At 47.5% G+C, this 23,148-nt stretch overlaps 1 protein-coding gene across 2 annotated transcripts in view; it reads right to left on the reverse strand.

Moving 5' to 3' along the window:
* Positions 1-23,148, reverse strand: part of Igf2r (insulin like growth factor 2 receptor) — a 104,055-nt gene that overhangs the window by 11,547 nt on the left and 69,360 nt on the right. For both annotated transcript variants that reach the window (XM_074071077.1, XM_074071084.1), the window contains 19 exons: positions 19,449-19,613; positions 18,665-18,808; positions 18,397-18,572; positions 18,039-18,126; positions 17,345-17,560; positions 16,399-16,529; positions 15,766-15,863; positions 14,033-14,172; positions 12,800-12,990; positions 11,223-11,349; positions 10,199-10,318; positions 9,651-9,907; positions 9,152-9,370; positions 7,123-7,272; positions 4,594-4,755; positions 3,328-3,535; positions 2,495-2,641; positions 1,311-1,545; positions 415-551 (listed from right to left, as the gene is read on the reverse strand). In XM_074071077.1, the coding sequence (XP_073927178.1) occupies positions 415-551; positions 1,311-1,545; positions 2,495-2,641; positions 3,328-3,535; positions 4,594-4,755; positions 7,123-7,272; positions 9,152-9,370; positions 9,651-9,907; positions 10,199-10,318; positions 11,223-11,349; positions 12,800-12,990; positions 14,033-14,172; positions 15,766-15,863; positions 16,399-16,529; positions 17,345-17,560; positions 18,039-18,126; positions 18,397-18,572; positions 18,665-18,808; positions 19,449-19,613 (3,111 nt within the window). The remainder of the gene's footprint in view (positions 1-414; positions 552-1,310; positions 1,546-2,494; positions 2,642-3,327; positions 3,536-4,593; positions 4,756-7,122; positions 7,273-9,151; positions 9,371-9,650; positions 9,908-10,198; positions 10,319-11,222; positions 11,350-12,799; positions 12,991-14,032; positions 14,173-15,765; positions 15,864-16,398; positions 16,530-17,344; positions 17,561-18,038; positions 18,127-18,396; positions 18,573-18,664; positions 18,809-19,448; positions 19,614-23,148) is intronic.

Below are 23,148 nucleotides of genomic sequence, written 5' to 3' on the forward strand. Positions count from 1 at the left end.
CATCTGTGTTTAATCAGTACAACTCAGGAGATCCCACTGACGACCGAATGTATGTGGTTTTTTTTTTTTTTACATTTTCCAAATGGTAAAGAAAATGTACCCTGATTGTGCCCAGTCCGGGCACCTGTCGTCTGGCTTTCCTAAACCAGATTTCCTACGCAGATGTAGATTTAGACGCTTGAGCTAAAACCAGAACATGAACTTGAGAGGAACTTCCAACACTAGACAGACCTGTAGTCTCAGGTGACACAAAGTGGCATTTTTTCACGTTTCAGGAGTTGCCTGAGAGATGATAACAGTATCTGCATGTTTCCACCAAAGCCCAGGCACCCTCCCATCACACCAAGACAGCCTCACTATCCCAACCCAGATGTGACACCTGGAACCAAGCACAGCAGCACCCCAAAGCCTTACCCAGGACACCAAGCTTCTGTGTGTGCACGAGTCCCAAGACCTGGACTTGGCCAGACGCGGTCTTTCTGCAAATGCTGGCTCTGTCAGAGCAGCCCAGGGGTCCTTTGTATACTCTCTGGCACAGATTGATGAAGTACCTACAGGACAGGACACACAAAGGGATGAATGAGTAGGTGAGTTAAGCCTGTCCTAGGACACCTGGGATGACCAAGGGCTCCATCCCACCATGGAACACAGTGCAGAAGGGCTGGAGAGGAGGTCAGCGCTGCAGGTGGAAGGTGACTGAACAGGCTCATGGGGACTGAAACACCTGCCCCCACTGAGACCTGACACCCAATGCTGTCAAGAGAAAGAAGAGCTGTGGAGCTGGAACAGGCAGCGGCTGAATTCTGACAAGTTGCTCCAATTCCTGCCCTGCTCTGCACTGAGGCCCATGGATCTAAGGGTACCTGGTAGAAAGTGAGTGCTCTGCAGTGGAGCAGTCAGAGAGATTAGTCCAGCCTGCAATCTTTCACAAAAGCGAAGCCTACTGAGCTCTTGCCAAAGATCTGAGGAAATCTGTAACATGCACAAACCCCAGCAATGCGTGGCCTCTCATAGTCCAAACCAAGCCTACCTACATCAGCCAGGCATTTCGAAGGCTCTGTTTCTGCTCATCAGAACTCCTACGCCCACTATGACCTCAGAGCCAAGCACAATGACTATAAGTGACATTTTAGGCTGCGCCCCAGGAGGACAACATCAATGAGACCACCACAAGCACCCCAGATATGTGAGATTCCCATCTTTCCAAATGGCTGAATCACCATGAGCCACTACCAAGAAGGAACCTCAAGTTTCCACAAGCCTCCTGGGAGTGTGGACAGCACGGCCAGCCAGTGGTGCAGGGTACTCACGAGGCTCCTTCATGGACGAAGTACCAGGATCCAGTGAGGGAGGACAGTAGTCTCAAGTCATAGGTTTTATGCTTCTGAATGAATTTGCACTCCATCTTCTTTGGAGGGCAGACAACTTTGGTTTTCCACTCAAATGTCACCTCACATCCACGAACTTCACTCAACACCTGTGGCCTCCCAATGTCCTCATCTTCATCACACTTAAATATGATAGCAGACATTCGGTGGCTGTTGGCTGGAGAGCAGCAGGTGTAGACATGGTTAGGCCCAGGCTGTGCCTGGCGCTCGCCTCGACTCCTCTCCCCATTCTGCTGCAGTTAGCACCTCCTGACTCTGTCATCATGGCCACTCTCCATGAGCTGCCCTGGCCATGTCTCTCTCACTCATGTAGATCTTAACTCCAAACAGACCTGGCTCCCTCACATCCCACAGCATGAGCACGAGTCCTTGTAGGAGGCATCTGGCATTTGATATGTACAAATAATGACAGTAAAAGACCTGTAATTGCCAAAAAACTTCAGTGTCATCCAATGGCCACAAGTGCACTGTCAAAATAAGCCTCAAAACTATAGTGGTCCCTTGTAAATTTAAACTCTACGCTCCTTAACAGTCCCACTTGGTCCCTGATCATTTACAAGAATTATGAAATTTTTCATGTGTCCGTCTGGTGTCACCCTCCTTGGAAGCTCACATCATGTCAGCAGGAGCCTCTCAGGACACTGGTTTCTTAGCAATACGGGAGTCAGGACACTAAGTTTGGCTTGTCATGAAGCCCCCAGTCCTTCCTGGCCATCCTCTGCCCTGTGCTGGCCACATGATAGACAGTCAATGAATAAGCCCCTTGCTTTTCCTAAAACCACCCTGAGACTCAGAACAGGAAATCACTTTGCTGAGGCACTAATATGAACTACCAATGTTTTGAAAACTGGTATTTGAACTAAAGTTTCCTGAATTAGTGAGTGGCCGCCAGGCATGTGTTCTGCTATGGTGCACACTTATAGTTGCCCAATGATCCCAGGGAGCAACTGAGACACTTCTCTATGGAAGACAACCCTGAGGAGGAAAAGAATTTATATAATAAAGTCACTGTCTTAATTAACTCGAACATTCACAAGGATCTCAGTATGAGTCAGCCGTGAGAGGATCAATGCCCGCAGCCCCAGGCCACAAAGCTCCCCACTTACTCGGTCTGCAGAAGCCCCACTCGCGGTCTCTGTCATAGTTTGCAGTAGTACTACACCAAAGCTTTGCCCGTCCCTCCAGAACACACTCCTCATAGCTCTTCCCATTGAATACAAAGGGGAAGACACAGGGGTCACCATGGTCAGTTTCTGGAAAGAAAAAACAAGTGACCAATCCAGACTCAATATGACATCTGCCGTGCCTTACTAGGTACCATCACAAAAGGATGCCCACCAAGAAGCCCTTAAGGCAGCTGTCAACCTTAAGTCACCTGTGTAACAACCAAGATTCTCCTGCCAAAACTCAGCAAGCAACTAACTGACTATAGTGCCTTTCAAAATATGGAGAGGAATGATGCAATGGGTCATGTTCAAATCAAAGCTGCTGCAAGGATTTGAAGCTGTAGTCCTCAGACTTTTTCCTGCTGCTAAGTTTATTTTCTTTTGTTTTTCTGTGGTACTAGAATTTCAACTGAGGGCTCTGCGCTTGCTAAGCAGGTGCTCTGCCACGCTCCCAGTCCTTTTTGCTCTAGTTATTTTTGAGATGGGGTCTCACTTTCTGCTCAGGCCAGCCTAGACTGTGATCCTATTTTATTCTTCCTGCCAAAGGTGGGATGACAGGTAAGCCACTGCACCCAGCTACTGGTTGAGGTGGGGGAGGGGCGGGGGGGGTGTTGGGAGGGAGTCTCGCAAATTTTTTTTTTTGCCCAAGTTGGCCTCAAGCCTCCTGATCCCATCCTCCCAAATAACTAGGATTACAACGGTGAGCCCCTGACACCCAGCTCTAATTTCATGTTTATCAGGAATTTAAATTTTGCCCTGTTGTGAAGGTTTACCTGGAGGGCAAGTATCACCATTCACATAACTCAGAATGACCGCTTCGTCCTGGTGCCTGTAATCCAGTTGCATGGATGCCAATCGTCCAAAGGACGCCCCCTTGTTCCCAGAGAGCAAACAGACGCCACCATCCTTACAGCCTCCTTGGTCTGGGCCAGCTGCCGCAGTGCACACCCCAACGCTGTATGTGCGTGAGTCCCGAGTCACCTGCACAAACCCCCCCGTGTGACTGTGAACAGAGTGGCCGCACCTGGGGCTCCAGGCAAGACAAGCTCGTGTCAAAGGGTGGTCAGAGGCTCTGTCCCTGTGCATCAGGGCCTTGGGCTCACCTGCCTTCTCGGCAGGCCCTGGCCATCTATTCAGGACAACAAAAAATGCCCTGCTGGCTCTTTAGTGACTCCCTCTGACCACTGGGAGGGGGGAAGTCAAGCCTCTTTCACTCCAGGCCAACTTCCCCCTCCTGCCCCCTTGTAGTGACTAAGGTGGCCCAAGGTGGCTGCCCTGGCTGCCCTCCCAGCCAGACCCTGCAGGGCTTCATCCCACCTTCCTGAAGTCAACGTTTCCTCACCTGGGAACTAGGGCATTGTGAGGCTGAGTCAATGAGCTGAGCTCCACACAGAACACAGAAATGGGCTCTCCTAGCCCACTTCACTCTCTCCAGGCTCATCTGCTATGCAGGGGGAGGACCCTATACCTGGGGAGAGGGCTCTGTCCCAGGAGCCAAGATGCCAGCCCCTGAGCAAAGAGTTCAAACTCACCACTCATCAGCACAGCTTCCATGCCCAGGCAGGTGCTGGGGCTTGTAGCCTGGTCCTTACACTGTAATAACTTGTATGACACATAGCTCACCAGTCTTAGATAAGGTCCAGAGGCTTAGCCACCAATGACAATGACCTCATTGACAGTCACTGTCACACAGGCCAGGGGCTGAAAATCAAGGTACCTCCCATTGTCTCTGGTAGTGGCAGCCAACTGCCTATCTTAAAACCAGCCTGGCAACAAAGAGGAATTCCCTGTGAATTTCTGCTGGCCACATTAGATCTGGCCTGGTCCCAAGAGGCACATGGTCCCATGCATGCCTCCAAGCTGCCATACCTATTCTCTGACACAATTTCACTTCCTACTTCTTTAGGTCATCTGATCCTCACAAAGCCCAAGTACAGAACCCCTCTGACCTGTACAGTACAACACAAGTACTGGCTGTGCTACTCAGATCCTGGATGGGCACAATGAGAGAAGGCAAGGCTGTAGGAGGACAGCCTTACCTTGACTGTACTCTTGGAGAGGCTGGACAGGTTGAAGCTGTAGAGCAGTTGCTCGTCTGTCAGGGCACAGCCCTCCATCTTCACTTCATCGGGACAGACAATAGGAGTCTCCCACTCAAACACAAAGTCGCAATCACTGGTCCTTATGAGCTTAGGAGTCCCCTGTGTTTGAGAAGAGTGTGGATCTTACAAACCATAAAGTGAGAGCCAGGGGAGGTTGCCCACTCCTGTAACCTCAGCACTTGAAGGAGAGGCAGGAGGATCACTAGTTTGAGCCTGGTCTGGGCTACATAGTCAGATGCTGTCTCAAACACACACAACAGAGTATAAGTACAGTAGCTGTCTTCTTCCCTCTCATCTGGCAAGCACCTGCCCACGTGCCATACCCAGAGAGCAGTGCTGTGACCATGCAGACCAACGGGGACCATGTAACCCACAAGGGAAGAACCAATGTTGTCCTCGGGGCCTATGTAGGTACCTGTGACCACTCCGCACAGCCCTAATTCCAGGTAAGAACAGGTAAGAGTGCCTGAATAAGTAAGAATGCCTGCTATATAGGCTCCTGAGGGGAAATGGGGGGTCTTTAACTGCCACAGAAGAAGTCTCTGAGAGTGACACCCTGTCACTGCAAAGGAAGGCAGCAAGCACATCCACATGCTTGCAAACACATGGAGATGCTAGGGGCTCTTACAATGAGGGCAAAATGTGACTTGGCCAGGAATTCCACAAGCCCCATATTTTTTAACCAGTTTGTTTATTCCTCCTCATTCAACAGCAACGAAGACAGACAAGGCAGCTGGTTAGGGTGCCATTTGTGATTGCTGCTGGGAATCTTTTCTCTGGTCAAGTAGAAAAAGCAAGCAGGATGTGGAGGAGTACCCTGTAATCCCAGCACTTGGGAAACTAAGGCAGGAATATCCAGCCTGCGCTACACAGTGAAACCCTGCCTCAAATACAGAAACAAATGGAAAATGTACTTGCACTAAAGATAGAAAAGTGGGGAAGGAAAAGCTGTTTAAAACCTTTCCCAAGCTGAGCACACATTCAGCATGGGATGGCATTTCTTAAGTCAAGTGAGCAGCAAGCACACAAGGTGCAGCTGCCCTGAGAACCACCTAGGGTGAGAACCACCTAGGGCATCAGCCATTTACACCTCTCCAGCTGCCTGTGGTTTACAGCCACGGACACTTGTACCTGCCTAGGTGGTTGTGTGAGACCTTCATGAAGAGGTGGACCTGTGACAGACTGAAGAGTCCCTGTGAGGGAATGAAGTACTGCTGAGACGGGAGCATGGCTAAAAGTTCAGTGGCGGCCTAAGCTGCGTGTGTCTGAAAAGGCGCAGACCAACCTCCCGAACATACAGATGTGCTCACAGGGATAGAGCAGCAGCCAGAGCAGTTTCACGCTTCCACGATAAGAAGCTCTCTTAAGACCCACGCGTCCTGATCAGGGACAGACATGAGGGGCTCTGGGCTTGCGTGGAGCGGCCCCAGGCAGCAGTGGTTTGACTCCCTTCCTCAGTTACCACGCTTCCTTTCCTCTGTCAGGTAGCTGCTTGGTCACTTTCTACCACTGTCAACACATACATCTAGCAAGCATAGCAACTTTCCCTTTATACGTGCTTCAGGCCAAGAAATGACAGTCGACTCTATTATTTATTGAGAAGTCTCTCTATAGGACCGTAACCCATCACCTGCACCCAAGGGTCAGGTGAGCCTCAGAATTCATCGTCTTTAGGTTTCTAAGAGACAACCTGAGATGTGTTATTTCTATTAAAACAAACACACACACACACACACACACACACACAGTCCTGTAATCTTTGCAGTAGGATGAAGGAATGCTCACACTAGGTGGGATAAACGGACCATAAATGGTGTCAGTCCACCCATATCAAAGGAGTGACAAGTTTCCAGAGATTTCTGGATCTCAGAAGCACAGAGCGGTGGGTTGTACCACCCAGGCAGAGCCATCTACCTGAACAGCAGTTGGCACTGGCTCTGGTGAGTCTCACTAGTCACCAGGAAGCGGGGTCAGATCCTCCCGACCTATCTCTTGGTGGGAAGGAGGGCAAGATAAGATTAAAACTCTACTACAAGACGTTTCTCACTAAACTGGAAGCTGGCCTTATTTTCTAAATGCAGAAAATAGAACTCTACAACCTTAAGCAAAATGCACTATTTCACTACAGTGACCTTGACACCAGATGTCTTTTGCTCTTTGCTGACTTCTGAATTTTGCTATATTCTGAATGATAGTGGTTGTTCAAGTCTGACTTCCGTTAAGAAAACTGGTAATGTTACAGTCAAACAACAACAGAAGTTTTAAACCTTTTGTACATTAGTAGTTAGTTCTGAATGGCATTTCTATACTCATTCCTTAATTAATGGTTTTAAATTACCCAGATGCATCACTGACAGACTGTATCACCAAGGCAGGCTATTGACCAAACAATGCCCTTTCCAGCGGTCCAGCCTGGCTCACTGACCCACAGGACAGTGTCTGAACGGTGACAGGAAGCACACTTACCATGCTGACACCTCTCTTGCAGTGAAACACGATGAGTGAGGTGTAGTTGGAATGCTTCTCTGCTAAGCAAGGAGTACTGCTCTCAAAATTCAGGTAGATATCATTTGCCACAGGATTGAATATTGGAGGGCCTGTGACCCGGCCGATGTCCTAAACAAAGGACAAAGCAAAGAGCATTTCAGGAAACTAATTGTTCCCAACGTTAGAGGATTGAGTAAGAGCTCATACAGAACCGTCATACTTGGGGCTGGGAGCATGGCTCAAGTGTTAGAGCACCTGCCTTGCAAGCTGGAAGCCCTGGGTTCAAATCCCAGTACTGCCAAAAAAAAAAAAAAAAAAAAAAAAAAACCAGAACCGTCATACTTCATCATGCTGAAAATAAGTAGCATCTATAGAAACTGGGTGCCCGTCAACCCAAGCAGGAACCGGGTATGGAGATGCTGAAGTGTGGTGTAGTTGTTAGTTGGGGTCCCCAGGGTATTTCTATTCTTTTTCATCTTTCAGATCCTCAGCAACAGAAATTTCTCTCTGCATTCATATCAAAGATACCACACAGTCCTCCCCACACCCCAAGGGTGGAAGGCAGGAGTTAATAATGTCATACTCCAATATTCCTCTATTGTATAGAGACTGTCCCTTTAACCATCTTGGCAGTGCCTGTGGGGCCAGGGCTTGCTCACTAATTTTTTTTTTGTGGTACTGGGGCTTGAACTCAGGGCCTTCACCTTGAGCCTTTCCACCAGCCCTTTTTTGTGATGGGTTTTCTCAAGATAGGGGCTTTCGAATTATTTGCCCAGGCTGGCTTTGAACCAGGATCCTCCTGATCACAGCCTCCTGAGTAGCCAGGATTATAGGTGTGAGCCACTGGCACCAGGCTTGTTCACTAACTTTTACTGCTTAGTGTAGCTTCTGCCGTACAGAGGCTGCTCAATGAATACTTTTTAATGGAAGAAAGGCAAATGACCAGGAAGTGTATGTGATGAAAATGTGTTTGTGTGCAAGAGTGGGTGTATGAGGGTATATGTGGGTAGAAGTGTATGATTGTGTGAGTGTGTACATGAGTGTGATTATCTGTGTATGAGTGTGTCTGTGTGTATGACTGTGTGTCTATCTCTGCTTCTTCCCGTGATTTTGCAGTCATCTGCAAAGCTCTTCATTCATCACTGTGAGGCATGTTCAGAACACATGAACACCTTTTCCAATTAAAGAATTTAGAAGAAAAATTTTTAAATCTCACAAAGGATGGCCAAGCAGCAGAATTCAGCAGGCTGGACATCTCAAAACATGACTACAGTCGAACCTCCCTAACCTGCCCCTCAGGAAGTCACTCGAGTGCTTCTAATCAAGATTGGCTCTGCAGGCCTGTTCCTCTCAGACACGGTTCACTCCCAGCATTTCTCTGCATAATGTCACACATAGCGTCCATCATTTAAAGACTTAGATGTCCTGTAAGAAGACTCACCTGTTGAAGCATGCAGACAACCTGACAACTGAGATACAGTTCAAGAGTGGAAGCACCCAGAGGATTTGACAAAATATAACTCATGGAGGTAATTTTTAAAGATCTAAATCTGTACCAAAATGTGCCAAAGCTTTCAAGGCTGAATATTTAGCGATTAGTAAACATTCTCTTGCCCTAATTTATAACTCATTACCAAAGAAAGTATTTAGCTTTCACAAGCATTGTCATTAACACAAGTATTTCTAACAAAACAACAACCTATGCCAATGTTCTCTCTTGCCTCTTTAATACATCTCTTGATCAGAGTCAACATAGGTGCCTCTCATGACCCTGAAGAGTTTACTTGCACATTCGTGGTCATGTTTTCTTGCACAGCTCAGACTTTCTGGCTGCCATTGTTGGCTGGTAATTCAATGCACAAACCCTTACGTTAATCCTCCCTTACAGGCAGCTCATTCTTCACTCTTTCTGCTTGAGTAACTTTCCACTGAAAGCTAGAAGCACAGCTGGAGGTTACTGTCCAAAGTCCTGCACAGATTCCTCTCCACCCTTGGACACTGCACTTACTATCGGGGGCCCACTGACAGGAACTTTGCACACCGCGGCACCGGCAGGACAGGGCACTCCGTGCATGGGATTTAGTGGCTGGCAGATGTTGATGTAGAAGTCGGGATTGGTGTCAGAGGAGTCATCCTCACTTTCATCATATGCTTCATAACCGCCGGTGCGATGGATGAGAGGAGACAAGTCAATAATAGAGCTTCCGTTCCGCACGGTACAGTCCATCTGTTAAATAATAAAGACTGCATTTAAGTCTGCACAAAACTTTTCCTTATGACATATATCATCATCTCTAAGAATTTAAAAGTCAAACAACAAAAGCACAAAGGATAGGTTAAGTCTCAAAACAGTTCACAGGCTTTTGGGTACTTTCCATCACTTCACTATTGAGACAGTCAGGAGGGGATGGGGTTAGCTGGGGATCTGCTGGGGACGATTGAGCTGCAGTAAACTCATTGGAGGAGCTGGGTGTGGCCAGCCTGGGGCCTCTCTTCTCCACACTCACCACTTGCTCACAGGCCAGAGGAGTGTGCCAGGAGAAGAAGAGTGTGCATGTCTGCTTGTCCAATGAGATAAGCATGGGCCTGTTGGTGGGTCCGGCCTCAGGCCTGCATACAAAGCTGATGACACTCTTGTAGGTCAAGCCAGATTTGGAGGGACATGGGGACCCATCCTCGTATACCAACTGCAAGACCTGATCCACGTAGCTCAGTCTCTTACTGGCCTTGCCAACACTGATCCTGGTCTGTCCAAAGCAGGCACCTGCACCACACAAAAGGACCAAGAAAGCACAGTTAGTGACTCAGTGGCCTATTATCTGAGAGAACTTTCTCCAGATCATAGCTATAACTTGTCACCGTAAGTGTCCAATCTGGTTTTGGCCAATGTTACACATTTCGTACTTCATCACATAGCCATGTAGCTCCTGACTGCTACAGGAGACGTGGTGTGCATCTGGAATGCCTTCATTCCCACCACAGCCTGCAGTAATCAGCTGAGGCCAACCCCAGGATCAGCAGAGTCAGATCCCACAGGAGAGGCCACGGCACTTACCCACGCCCGGGGCGCAGTTCTCATTCTCCCCGCAGATACTCATGTAGACAAGCCCCTTCTCGCTATAAGCAGCTGTGAAGCCAGCTCTGCCACTTAAGGAACTCAAGTCAAACAGGTGTCCTATAAAGTGGAAGGGATGGGGGACACAGTGACTCTAGGGAGCTCTGACTCAAGAGTCCTGTTGCAGTAGGGAGGAGGATCAGAAGAAAGCAGACTAAGCCTGAGTTTTGATAAAGTAGCAGGGAGGTGGGAATGACATAACAGAGAGATAAAACCTGAGGAATCTGAATGTGGAGAGGGTCACATAGCACTGGGGAGGGGGTAAAGTAGCTTACAGAACTGAGTATCACCATATGTGGATTAGACCATGCTTTTTGCTTCTGTAACCTGTGTATAAGGTGAGACTCCTTTGTTCTCAGGGCTCAGCCTTTGGACACAAGTCCGCTGGGTCTGTGCCGGCACTATAAAACGTTGCTTCCTGCTAAACTGCCTCAGCATATCTCAAATTCAGATTACCGCAAGACTGTCACCAACGAGCTCACATGGATTGTGTCAATGAGGGAATGCCTGACTCCTTGCCACCACTCACTGATGATACTCTAAAATGTTCCCATTATCAGTCCCCAGATTTACAAGGTGACCCATCTTTCCCTAAAGACTGTGGCTGACTGCATCCACTCCTCCAGGGACTGTACATCAGCAGCCTGACGGCATCTCTCACTGCCAATGTGCCACCCAAGCCTTTCTGTGTGCCCAGCACAGAGAAGACAGAAGCCTTCTGCTTGTCTGCCAAGTTACCTCGAAAGGTGGTGAGCTCTGGAGAGCCTGGAGCTGGAGTGGCTGGCGGCGTCAGCAAGGCCAGTGAGGGCACACCACACACCCAGGGTCATGCAGACTGACCATTAGGGAGGGAGAACTAGGAGTGGGCAATCAGGCCTGACCCAGAGAAGAGGCCAATCATGACCCCCCACACCATGGAACACAGGACACCTGGCCGCCCACAGCATCTCCGTGGGTCCCTCACCTGTGCTGGGGTTGCTGACTTGGCAGTCATCGTGCACATTGCTCTTCACAGGACAGGCAGCAGCTGTGGGCCAAGAGAAGGTGTACTCACAGTCCTGTACAGCGCTGACAAACAGTGGCCGGGAATTCTGCAACAGAACACAGTCCCACATCACACAAGTTATTTCGTGGCAATTCCCACCCCACACAGGGGAAGTGGTGTGCAAATACCCCATAAGCGTGGGGCAGGCCCACTATTTTACTTTGGGAGGAGGAGGAGGAGTCAGGAAAAGCAATGGGCAAAGACATGTGACCAAGATACCCTCTCGACCTCACACAGGCAGGTCAGCAAAACACCCAGGGCACCGAAACCAAATGAGGGACCAGATGGGCTCCCAGAACAGCCCTGAGGACTGCAGGCAAAGTAGGCGCCAATGGCCACTGCACAACACAAATGAACAAGTAGCTGATAAACCCCTATTAAACACACACCTGTTACGGTCAAAATGGAAAGACCCACCAGGAAAACTAGTCATTAACCCTAACCCTGTGGCTGGCACTGGCCATAGCTTGCTACTGGTCTCACACACTTCCCATGGAATGAGGGTAAATCACTCAGCAGCACAGTACCTCATTCCCATACATGACCCGTCCAGCCCTCAGGACACAGGCACAGTGGCCCTCACACCACCCCACTATTCCCTCCTGTGTGTCAGGTAGCCTGCAGGCTCTGGCAGTAGTGAGGCAGCCTGCAGAGTCTGTGAGCTAGCACAGCAGCTCAGAAGCTAGCCAAGCTTCCTGCTTCCAGAAGGCATGGGGGTCCCAGCTCCAGCTGGGAGGGACCAGGCTCCTGGAGCTCCCCTTGACCTGGGCTCCTCCTACGACAACATCACCACAGCTGAGAGGGCTGAGTGAGTCACCCTAACACAGAGGGAGCTGCTCCAGCCTGGCCTTGCTCCCAAACTCAGCTATAATCCCATCACTCACAGCAGCACACGGAGCCCCTCCAGTGTCACAGGGAGCCTACTCATGCCATCAACACCTGTTCGATGCACACAACGGGCAACCAGGGAAAGGAGCAAACTTGGAGGGAAGACCAGCCCCATCTAGATGCTCTCACAATGCACTGGAAGTGATGCATCTTCCCTTTACACCTCATAGTGGAGAGACAGGCCTGCCAGGGCTGTAGTGTATAACAGCTTATAGCTGTTCACCATGCTGACACAATGAACCAAGCTCCCATTTAGTAAGTGGAGAAGCTACTTTGATCTGGGTCTGCTCAACTGGCTTCTCTCCCCCAAGCTGCCTCCACAGATGTGGACATGGTGTCAAGGACCAGTTTCCTGGATGGTCTTTGGGGATCTGAGCCTGACTTCAAAGAGGACCAACAAATTCCAGGCCTACAATTGCCATGCTAAGCACCTAGGGACCAAAGAGGCCATATGTCACCCTGTGGCAACCCAGCCCACTCACTCCAACCACAACATCCTGAGCTCTTCAGCTTGTACCCCAGGAAGTGAGGACATCAGCCTCACTGCGCCCTGGACCTGCTCTGCTCTGGAAGTCACACATCAGGGGCTAAGAAACCACATCACTCACCACTTGGCTCTCACTGCAAGCGAACCGGATGGTGGTTGACTTTTTCCGAATCTTATCTGGACACCAGTCACCGTCCACATACTTCAGGACAGTCACACCTTCTTTCCACTGAGGACCATCCCTTACTTTGCCAAGGTTCACGGGCTTGGAGCCATCCAGCAGACACACAGCCGCCTCCGGATGACATGGCTCTGCAACACATTGAGAGTTATCTTGGATGACTGCAGTGCAGAATGGTTTTGCCAGCAAGCAAATAGCAGATGGCTATGAAACTGCACCCCAATCTCCCTTCATAGTCACTCCAAAATACCTACTTCTGTCACCTAAGTCAGCAGGAGTTTTCCACTCATTGAAATGCCATTTTACCACAGGTGGGTTGGGACAGGAGTTGTGGCTGGGTGGGGTATCCAACACACACCAGTCTACATCATTTCTAAGCCCCATGCACTGGAGGTTTTTTTGGGTTTTATTATTGTCAGTTTGAATTGGGATTCACTTTGCCCTACTAAGCCAGCACTCCACCACTTGAGCCACACCTCAGCCCCATTCATGCTCTCTTAATGAAGAAGTCACCAAGAACTTCTGATTTCCTAGTCCCCAAGCACCTGTGCCACCTGCCCTAGAGGAAAAACCAGCCCCGTAGCCTGCCCAGCACAACACAGCAGGGGAAGTGGGCCACAGCCTCAAATAGCAACAAGGATAAAAAACAACTTCTGCATTAAAAAAAAAACAGGACCCCTAAGCTGGGCCATCCATGGTGTAGGTGGGGCTGTGTCAAACCTCAGGAAACTGACTTCCTCTTCAAGATTCCAAGAGAATTCCCTGGGGAGTGTCCCAAATAAGACACCTGGAAGACACCTGGCAGGCAGTTTCCACCCTGCCAGTTTCCTCCCCAGAACCGATGAGCTGGTCTCCAGAGAATGCAAGGACCCTCAACAAACACAGCAGGCAACACCAGGGTCTCTGTTCACCCTCCAGTCTCCCACCCTGCTCAGAATTTCTTGCAGCCTTTCTTTCTATCCCCTGCTACCTCCTCGTGTTCAGAAAAGGTTACCACATTCCCAGAGAGCACTCAGTGTTTAATGAACCAGGGACAGTCACTAAGACCATTCAATTCTACTCCTGTTACTTCTCAACCTAAGAGCAGAGCAGAAGCCTCTAAGGCCACTCCCACCCTGCCATCCCCGAAGGCTCACAACAGACAGCCACTCCACAAGGGACTGCCCCTCTTACCAGTGCCACTGGCCTGTGGAGCCAGTGACTTGCACACATTGATGAGGTAGTGCTCGGTGGCCCCTGTCCTGGTCACAGCCTCCCAGTTGTCACTGTACCTTGACAAGGGTGAGAGGTCAAAGGAGTTGCCAGCCCCGTCCCTGCAGGAAAAGAATGCCAGAGTCATATTCAGATTAGTTCCAGGGACACGCTTAGTGTTCCATTCACAAAGGCTCAAGCATTTCAGTCTGCCCCCGATGTCCTCAAACTTTGCCTATGGACAGAACTTTATAGGGACCTCTCTCCACATGGTGGAGGAATCAGCAACAAAAAACTCTGAGTTCAGGCAACTCCAAGACTCACTTTAGCAAAATTAATTATCCAGAGTTAAGTCTAAAAAAGTGCTTTTCAAGGGCAGGCCAGTGGGGAATGGAGCTCGCTGGCCCATGAGGCACCAGCTGACACACTCAGAGCACACAAGGCCTCAGCCACTCCCCAGCAGGCCACCTGCTGACTAACCTGAGACAAAGGTCAGGGAAATAAACACAGGCTTGGGTTGACCTTCTGCTAAGCCAAAAGTACTGGGAATGTAACTCAAGTGGCAGAGTGCTTGACTTGCAAGCATGAGGTCCTGAGTTCAATCCCAGTACTGAACAAGAAAAGACAAAAGCCACTACAAACATTTCAAATGACAGCAAAAGAATCAGGTATCTACTCAGAAAAATAGTAGATTAAAAATAAAGAAACAAATTTGTGTCACAAGAAAATATTTATAAAATATGAACTAGAAATGGTAACGTTACTAAAATTATGAAGTTACAAACAAAATTACTAAATGTATGCAATTACATATAGTACTAAAATTTAAATTACTCCCCTACATAAAAAACATACAACGCAACAATAAAGGCTGGAGGGAAAGTACAGAAGCAGTAACGCTTTCCCCCGGCCAGCATGCGTGACCATGCAGCTTTTATAGGGTGGCACCATCACACATGAGAACTGCCAGCAGGTCCCCTCAAAATGCAAAACCATAGGCATGTTGGCCTATCTGAAAAATAACTAAAAATAACTAAAACAAAAAAGGGGATGGAAGTGTGACTCAAGTGGTAGAGCACCTGCCTAGCTAGGGCAAGGCCTTGAGTTGGAACCTCAGTACAGCAAAGGAAAAAAACCCAAAATACAAAACCACAGACCTACGAATCAGTGTCACCTGGGATGAAACCTAGTGTGTACTTGAAGTTCCAAGAGTGCTTCTGTGGAAATCCATACACAATGGAGGCCTCTACCTTATCTTAGGAGCATGTCAGGGTCACAGGAGCAAAGACATCAAAGGATCTGCGAGGACACTGAAAACTGGCAGGATGGCATCACTCCACCACGTTCCCTCACCCAACACCCACGTGAGTGTCTGTCACTCTCTTCATGCTATAAGGACTTGGGAAATGGCCACCGTCTCCTCATCATGGCATCACTGATACAGCAGGGTCTGAGAAAAGGGCAGAGGGAGGGCCTGGCCCACTCTATTCCACCTACAATTGGGAACCAGGGAGATTGCAACTCTGGTTGTTTCTATCACCTCCCCACATGAATGTGGTGTACAACAATCACAGACTCTCAAAGGTGAGATGCTCAGAAGCCCAACTCCTCATTTCATGTTAATGCAGAGAAAGAGCTGACTGATCCCATCCTGTCACCCAGACCATTAGTTATTAAAGCAAGAGCATACCAAGCGTCAGCCACACACAACTCACTTGAAGGAACACTCGGTCACATTGAAAGGCGGGCAGGCATACTGCGTCCGCCATTCAAACAAGTAGGAGCAATCTGATGTCTCCTTCAGAAACACTGGCTGGAAAAGTAAAGACAGACACATTAAGAATGGGAATGCAGGCCAGGCACAGTGGCTCATACCTGTATTCCTAGCTATGCAGGAGGCAGAGACTGGGAGGATCACATTTGGAGGCCAGCCTGGGCAAAAAAGTTAGTGAGACCCCCACCTCAACAAAGTTAGGCAGGGAGGGGAGTAAAGGGGAGAAGGGAAGGGAGTAAAGGAGGGAGTGAGGGAGGAAAAAGAAGGAAGGAAGGGAGGAAGGGAGGGAGGAAGGGAGGGAGGGAGAAAGGAAGGAAGGAAGGAAAAAAATGGGGACGAAGGATTTCTCCTGTTCACATTTGGAGTCTCAGGGATAAAAACAGTGAGGATGGCTATGTCCATTAAAACCTATATGAGCAGACTGACGTTTCGACACATTTTCTGTAAGTAATGTATGTTAAACTGAGGTTCTGAGGGGTTTAACGGACCCAAAAGAAAGCAGACTCATTTTGTAAAGACAGCAGCTGCCGCGGGAGGGCAGGTGTCTCCCCGTGAGGCTGTTGGCACAGCTCACCTTCTGGGTGCTCCGGTCACAGTAGAAGAGGATGGTGGTAGAGCGCTGGTACACCTGATGGCATGTATCCCCCCCAGTGTAGTTCATTTTCAACAGCCCATTTTCATAGGTCAGCTTCTGAGTAAGGAGACCTGTTTAAGAAGAAGTACGTCCCTCAAGATTCAGTTTGACAAGTCCCAGGCTGCTGCACCTACCTTGAGATGGGTCACCCTGAACATTCAGGGGGCAAAGAAAGCAGACGTGGCCTACTGGCATGGGGCCACCCGCTCCTGACCCCATCACACTGCAGGAGGAATAAAGCCAGGCTCCGCCCACCCATGCTGCAGCACGATTGTGACTATGAGCACAGTGACATGCTGGCACACAACAGCCTGATCCTTGCAGGAAGCCACTCCCACGAAGGCTTCCAGGAGGTGCCGTGCTCACCACAGCAGCAACTTCAACCTCACTTGAAGGTTCTTAAGCTGATTTCAATCTGGCCAGGGTGCCAAGATGGCATGATGACCAAGTCTGGCTCTGTTTAATCTCATTCATTCATTCATTCATTCAGACATAGGGTCTGACTATGTAGGCCAGACTAGTCTCAAATTCCTGATTCTCCTGCCTCAATCTTTTGAGTGCTGGGATTACAGGCATGTAACACATCAGGTTTATAGCCAAGTCCTATATTGAATGCATTCCCTGTAACTCAACCTTAGAAAGCACCACCTGAAAATACCCATTACTGGCTAGTTCAGTGTGTACCAAAGCTGCCAGGGGAAGACATGACCTTCGAGTCAGAAACACACTGACAACATTCTTCAGCGTGTGTTCTAGCTAAGAAAATCGTGGAATCAGAAACATCACTAACGTGTCGTTTTCCCCATTCTTCCTACCACAGAGAAACGTGACCTTCCGCCTAACATCTTAATATTTTGATCATAAAGCAGGAGGAAAATCATGGTACCTGCCACTTTCTGAAATCCCTGTGGTCCCCGCTTTTCCTGGCATGATGAGACCGCCTTGGACCTGTCGAGGCTGGAGCAGACGTCTGCAGACAGCTTCCCACAGATCCGGAAGTAGTAGGTATACTCGCCAGCACTCACAGTGGTGGTGTTGAGGGCCAGAGGCCTCAGGTCATACAGGTTGCCGTGCCTTGGGTCTTTCACCTGACAGTTATCACCTTCAAGAACACACACAAAACCAAGGGCAACTGTTACAGCACTTGTATTCATACTCCCAAGCAATGAGTTTTGTACTTTAAATCAGGTAAGTACTGTCCTCAAATGGCTTTTAGGAGCTATCTCTATACTGTTTTACTTTTTATGTATAATACGAATTGTCTGTGTTTTCAACAAAAGCCTAGGGAGAACACAGGAGGAAGACCCACTTCTGCAAACCAAACCAGACCAAAGCTGACCCAGCTCCAAGTCACTGTTTTCAAGTGAGAGAAGCTACAACTCCATCAATGCAAGTACATAAGAAATGGTCCCTAGTAAAATTAGCAAACATGCTAGAGAAAAACACTCAAGAGGTTACCCATCCCTAATAAGGGCTTCATGATCCACACCAGCATTATCACATGCTTCCTGTCTATGTGTTCCTCAGAGCATCATTGATTGACAGCTAAAGTGACTTGTGATGACAGACCCAGGGCTCACCTTCCTCTCTGACCACAGGACAGGCCTCCACTGTTCTCCAGACAAACACATACTCACAATCATCCAGGAGCTGGAATGTGGGTGATCCCTGCAGAGAAAAAAACAGCTTACTGGGTTTTAAAAATTAATCAGATGATAGTCACAATTAACACCTAATCTTTAACCTCCATGAACCAAATATACAGTTATTTATACAAAAATGAGGGGCTGGAGGGGGACACAACACAGGAAATTCTAATCAAACCCTAGCATTGGCCAAAAATCTATGAAAACACAGGCCAGTTTTAACCAATGTAGAAAACTCAGGAGTTTACAGGGAAGCGAGAAACACACTGCTCACTGCACTGCAGACACATACCGCCGTCTGAGCACATTCAAACGTTATCCTGGTGGAGTAGCGCTGGTTTCCACACTTGTCGCCGTTGACATATAGAATACTCAGGGACCCGTTGGCTGCAGCTTGAGGACTGATCTGCACCACACCCAAGTTCCAGCTGTTGTCTTCTGACACTAAGCAAGACCCCACAGCACTGCCTGTAAGAACGGGAGAATAAGATGGGAGTAGAAGAAGGCTGGCCTGAGTCTGATCACACTCGGACAGAAGGAACTGTGGACTCAGCACTCACCAAGGCATCCAGGAATATAAGGGAGAGGATTACAGACACTCAAGTAGAAAGTTCGCTTCTTCCCATCCACGGAGGTGTCCACAGCAGTCCACGGCTTCCTGATTGTGCTTAAGGCACTCAGGTCATACTCGTTTCCAGCAGGGTCTGAAATACAGGGAAACATTCTGGAAAAATGGCTTCTGTGCCAGTTCAGGGGCCATTTTCCATCCCAAGCAAAGATGGCTGTGCTATGGACATGGCATCTGTAACCCCAAGACCCAAGAAAGACCACAGGAAGCGAGGGGCTCTGCCTACAGAAATGCACCACTTGTCCCTCCAAACTGCCCATCTTGAAGAAGTGTCATTGCAGAGGTGGGACAGCAGCCAGAGACCGAGGGCAGCAGAACATTGCTCACTCTCGGGCACTCTAAGGTGGTCTCCGTTTTTTAACTTCCTCAAATGTATGTATTTGATTTCCTTTTCCCTCTGAGTTTTCTTCTCTGTTCTTAAGGACATCTAACCCCAATCCATAGCTTAAAACCACAAACTCTATGTCTGGAGTCTCTTCTAGAGAAACAATACAGCTCTAAGCCTCATTTAAAAAAAATTCTATACAACTGTTGCAGTGCCTATAGAGCAAAGCATGCACACTGCATGCACGAATATACATGTACATATACAAATGAACATAAATGCACACTCGTTCACACATACGCATATGCTCTTACAGACACACGTTACACATAAATGGGAACACACACCCCTCACACTCATCTCATCCCACCTACTCATTCCCGGGCCTCACCGGTGACCTGGCAGTCCACTAGAGAAGGAACGCAGGCCAAGGCAGTTTCAAATTCGAAGAAAGTGCTCCGGATCCCTCGCGCAGAGTCGATGTCCTGATGCAGAAATTTAGCAGTTCCCGGGTAAATGTCGCCATTGCAAATGAAGCGGATGATGAAAGCAGTGCCTGTGGAACAGGAATGCACTACTCACCAGGTGACCCACACACACAAGGCATGGGAGGAGGATGGCACGACCAGCAACAAGCTCACAACAGTGACCATCTCACCATGAGTTTATGCCAGGAGCCTGGTGGCTTGGTACTCTTACTCTGCCAGAAAGCATTCAAACCCCACATCAGTTAATCGGTGCACATATCAGATGACAATCTCTCACTTACTGGCTCTTCAACAAATACCACAGTCTTCCTCAGCTGTGCTGGAAGGTGAGGGAGCAGCAAGTACAGAGGCACAAGTGGGGACAAGCACTACAGAAACAAGCAGGACAGCAGGACCAGCCGGGCAGAGCGCAGGCAATCACATCAGAACCAGGCAGCAACCAACAGCCGCTGTGGGAGCACTCGCTTCTGCTCCAGGTGGGATGTGGAGCTGGGAGTGACTTATCTGACTTAACATTTTAAAAATACCCCCATCTGCTGCAATGAACACAGATTATTCTGTGAGGGCAAAAGCAGGAGTACCGAAAAGGAAGCCACTGCAGCCAGGGGAGCCGCACAGCAGCCCCAGCATGGGCTAAGCATTTCACAGGCGCCTTCAAGGGGTGCACACCATTCTTAAGGATGAAAAGGTTACCGCTTCTTTTTTGAACACTTTTTTATTTTTAATTGACACACAGTATTAAACATATTTTTGGGGTATACTGTTAGGTTTCAAGACATGGAAAAATGTATAATGATCGGATGGCATACCTATTACCTCAGACATAAATCATTTCTTTGTATCAGAAAACATTCAAAACTATTGCAATACACAATTAGTTGATGCCAATGTAATTACCCTACTGTACTACAGAGCGCCATCCTCCTATACCACCCTACTCCTGTCCCATTAACTGTCTTCTCTTCGTCCTCGCTCCCCTGCACCAACAAGGCCCTGGTAACCACTATTCTACCCTCTGCTTCAAGTGAGTATTCGTCTTTCACATATACATGAGAATACGCAGTTTTGGTTTTTCTGTGCCTGACTTATTTCACTTAACATAATGTCCTCCAGCTCCATCCAAGTTGCTGCAGATAAGAGAATCTCATTCATTTTTAAGGCGATCATCCACTGTGTACATACACAACGTTCTCTTTATTCACACATCTGCTAACTGACATCTACATTAATTCCTATCTGGGTCATTGTGAACAGTGTTGCGATAAACGTGGGCATGCAGGCGTTACTTTGACGTACTGATCTCAACTCCTTTGGCTATGTACAGAGTGGAATTTGAGTATATGGCAGCTCTATTTCCAGTTTTTAAAGGAGCCTCCACACTGTTTTCTGTAACAGTTGTGCTAATTCACATTCCCAAAAACAGACCATGAGAGTTGCCTTTTCTTGGCTCCCTTGCCAACATTTTATTTTTTTTGTCTTTTTCAATAGCAATTTTAACTGGAGTGAAAGAATGTATTATTGTGGTTTTGATGCTCAGCATTTTCTCATGTACTTGTTAACCATTTGTACATCCTCTCTTGAGAAATTTATTCTGGTCCTTTGTTAATTTTTTAATCATATTGTCTTTTGCTGTTGAGTCCCTTATAGGTTCTGGAAGTTAGTTCCTTGTCAGATGAATAGCATACAAACATTTTTCCCACTCCAAGTAAGTTCTCCTCACTGTTGTTTCCTTTGAGGTGCCAAAACTTTTTGGTTAGATATAATCCCATTTGTCAATGCTACTTTGTTGCCCATGGTTTGGGAATTCACATCCAAAAACATCTTTGCCCAGATAGAGTTTCCAGTCTTACACTTAAGCCGCCTATTCATCTCAGGTTAATTTTGTATATGGTAAGAGATATGTGGCTAGATAATTTCTCTGCATATGATTGTCTAGTTTTCCCAGCACCACTTATTGAAGAGACTGTACTTTCTCAAATGATTGTTCTTGCTGTCTTTGGTGAAATTTAATTGCCTGCAAATATGTGGGTTTATTTCCGGGCTCTCTGTTCCATAGGAACTTATGCCTATTTTCTTGCATGCTCCATGCTGGTTTACAGTCCAGTATTGTAATGCCCCGGCTTTTCTTTATGTTTAAGATTGCATTGGTTATTCAGGATCTTTTATGATTCCACACAAACTAGGAATTCTTTTTCTATGAAAAATGTCACTGAACATTTGTTATTGAAATTTTTATGGGACTTACACTGAATTTGCAGATTACTTTAACTAGCTGGATATTCTTAACATTAACCCTCCCAACTCCTGAGTGCCAGATGTCTTCTCATTTTTGCATGTCCTCTTCGGTTTCTTTCCTCAGTGTTTGGTAACTTGCATTGTTGAGGTCACTTTATTGGTTAAATTTACTTCTAGGCATTTTATTTTTGCTTTCTTGATTTCTTTGTCAGCAATTTTATTATTGGTGCACCAAAAACTACAGCTTTTTATATGATGACTTTATATTCTACAATCTCAATGAATTCATTTACCAATACTAACAGGTTTTTGATGGAATCTTTTAAGTTTTCCCTTTTTTTTTTTTTAAGTGGTGCTGGGATTTGAACTCAGAACTTTGCACTTGCTAGGCAGGCACTCTACCACTTGAGCCATACCACCAGTGAACTTTTTCTATATATGAAAGCACAACATCTGCAAACAGGAGTGATCTGACCTCCTTCACTCCTATTTTTGGTTGCCCTTCATTTTCTTTCTCATGTTTTATTACTCTAGCGGACTTCCAAGACCAAATATTCTAATATTGAATACAGTGGTGAAAATGGGCATCCCTGTCTTGCTCCTGATCTTAGAGGAAGCTTTTCAGCTCTTTCCATTCTGTAATTGTGCTGAGGTGCCTGACTATATAGCAAATTTTTATCAAGAAAAAATGTTGAATTTTATTACATTCTTGCTCTGCATCAATTGAGATGATCATATGGTTTTTATTCTTCATATTGGTAATAGAGTGTGTTTTATTTATCAATTTACATATGTGAGCCATACTGGCATTCCTAGGATAAATCTCACTTGATTGTGATGTATAAACCTTTTTTATGTAGAGTTAGATTTGCAGATATTTCTGTGATGGTTCATCTCAACTGGAATGAGATGTCTGGGAGATTAGTAAAGGATACCTGAAGGTATATCCAGAGACTAGATCCATGAATAGATCCTGAGGGCTCTGATCTTAATTCATTGTCAGATTCAAATTCTGAATAGACAATGGGAGGTGGCAGAAACTGTGAAAGGTGGGAGGAAACTTTCAAGGGTGTGTCTTGCCCTGGCCCCTTCCTGTTCCTGCTTCTGTCTCCTATGAAGAGAACTGTCTATTCCTCCACATGCTCTTACTGCCTTAACATTCTGCCCAAGTGCATAGGGTCAAGCAACCATGGACCTCTGAAACACTGAGCCAAAATAAATTCTTCTTTCCTTAAGTTGTTTCTGTCAGGTATTTGGTCACAGCAATGATAAAACTTACACAGAAAAACCGGTGCCAAAGCAGAGGGGTCAGCACTGTAATTAGACTTGACCATGTGGGTCTTATGGCTCTGGGGCTGGTATATGAGA

The sequence above is a fragment of the Castor canadensis genome, chromosome 1, assembly GCF_047511655.1.
Source record: "Castor canadensis chromosome 1, mCasCan1.hap1v2, whole genome shotgun sequence".
NCBI lineage: Eukaryota > Metazoa > Chordata > Mammalia > Rodentia > Castoridae > Castor > Castor canadensis.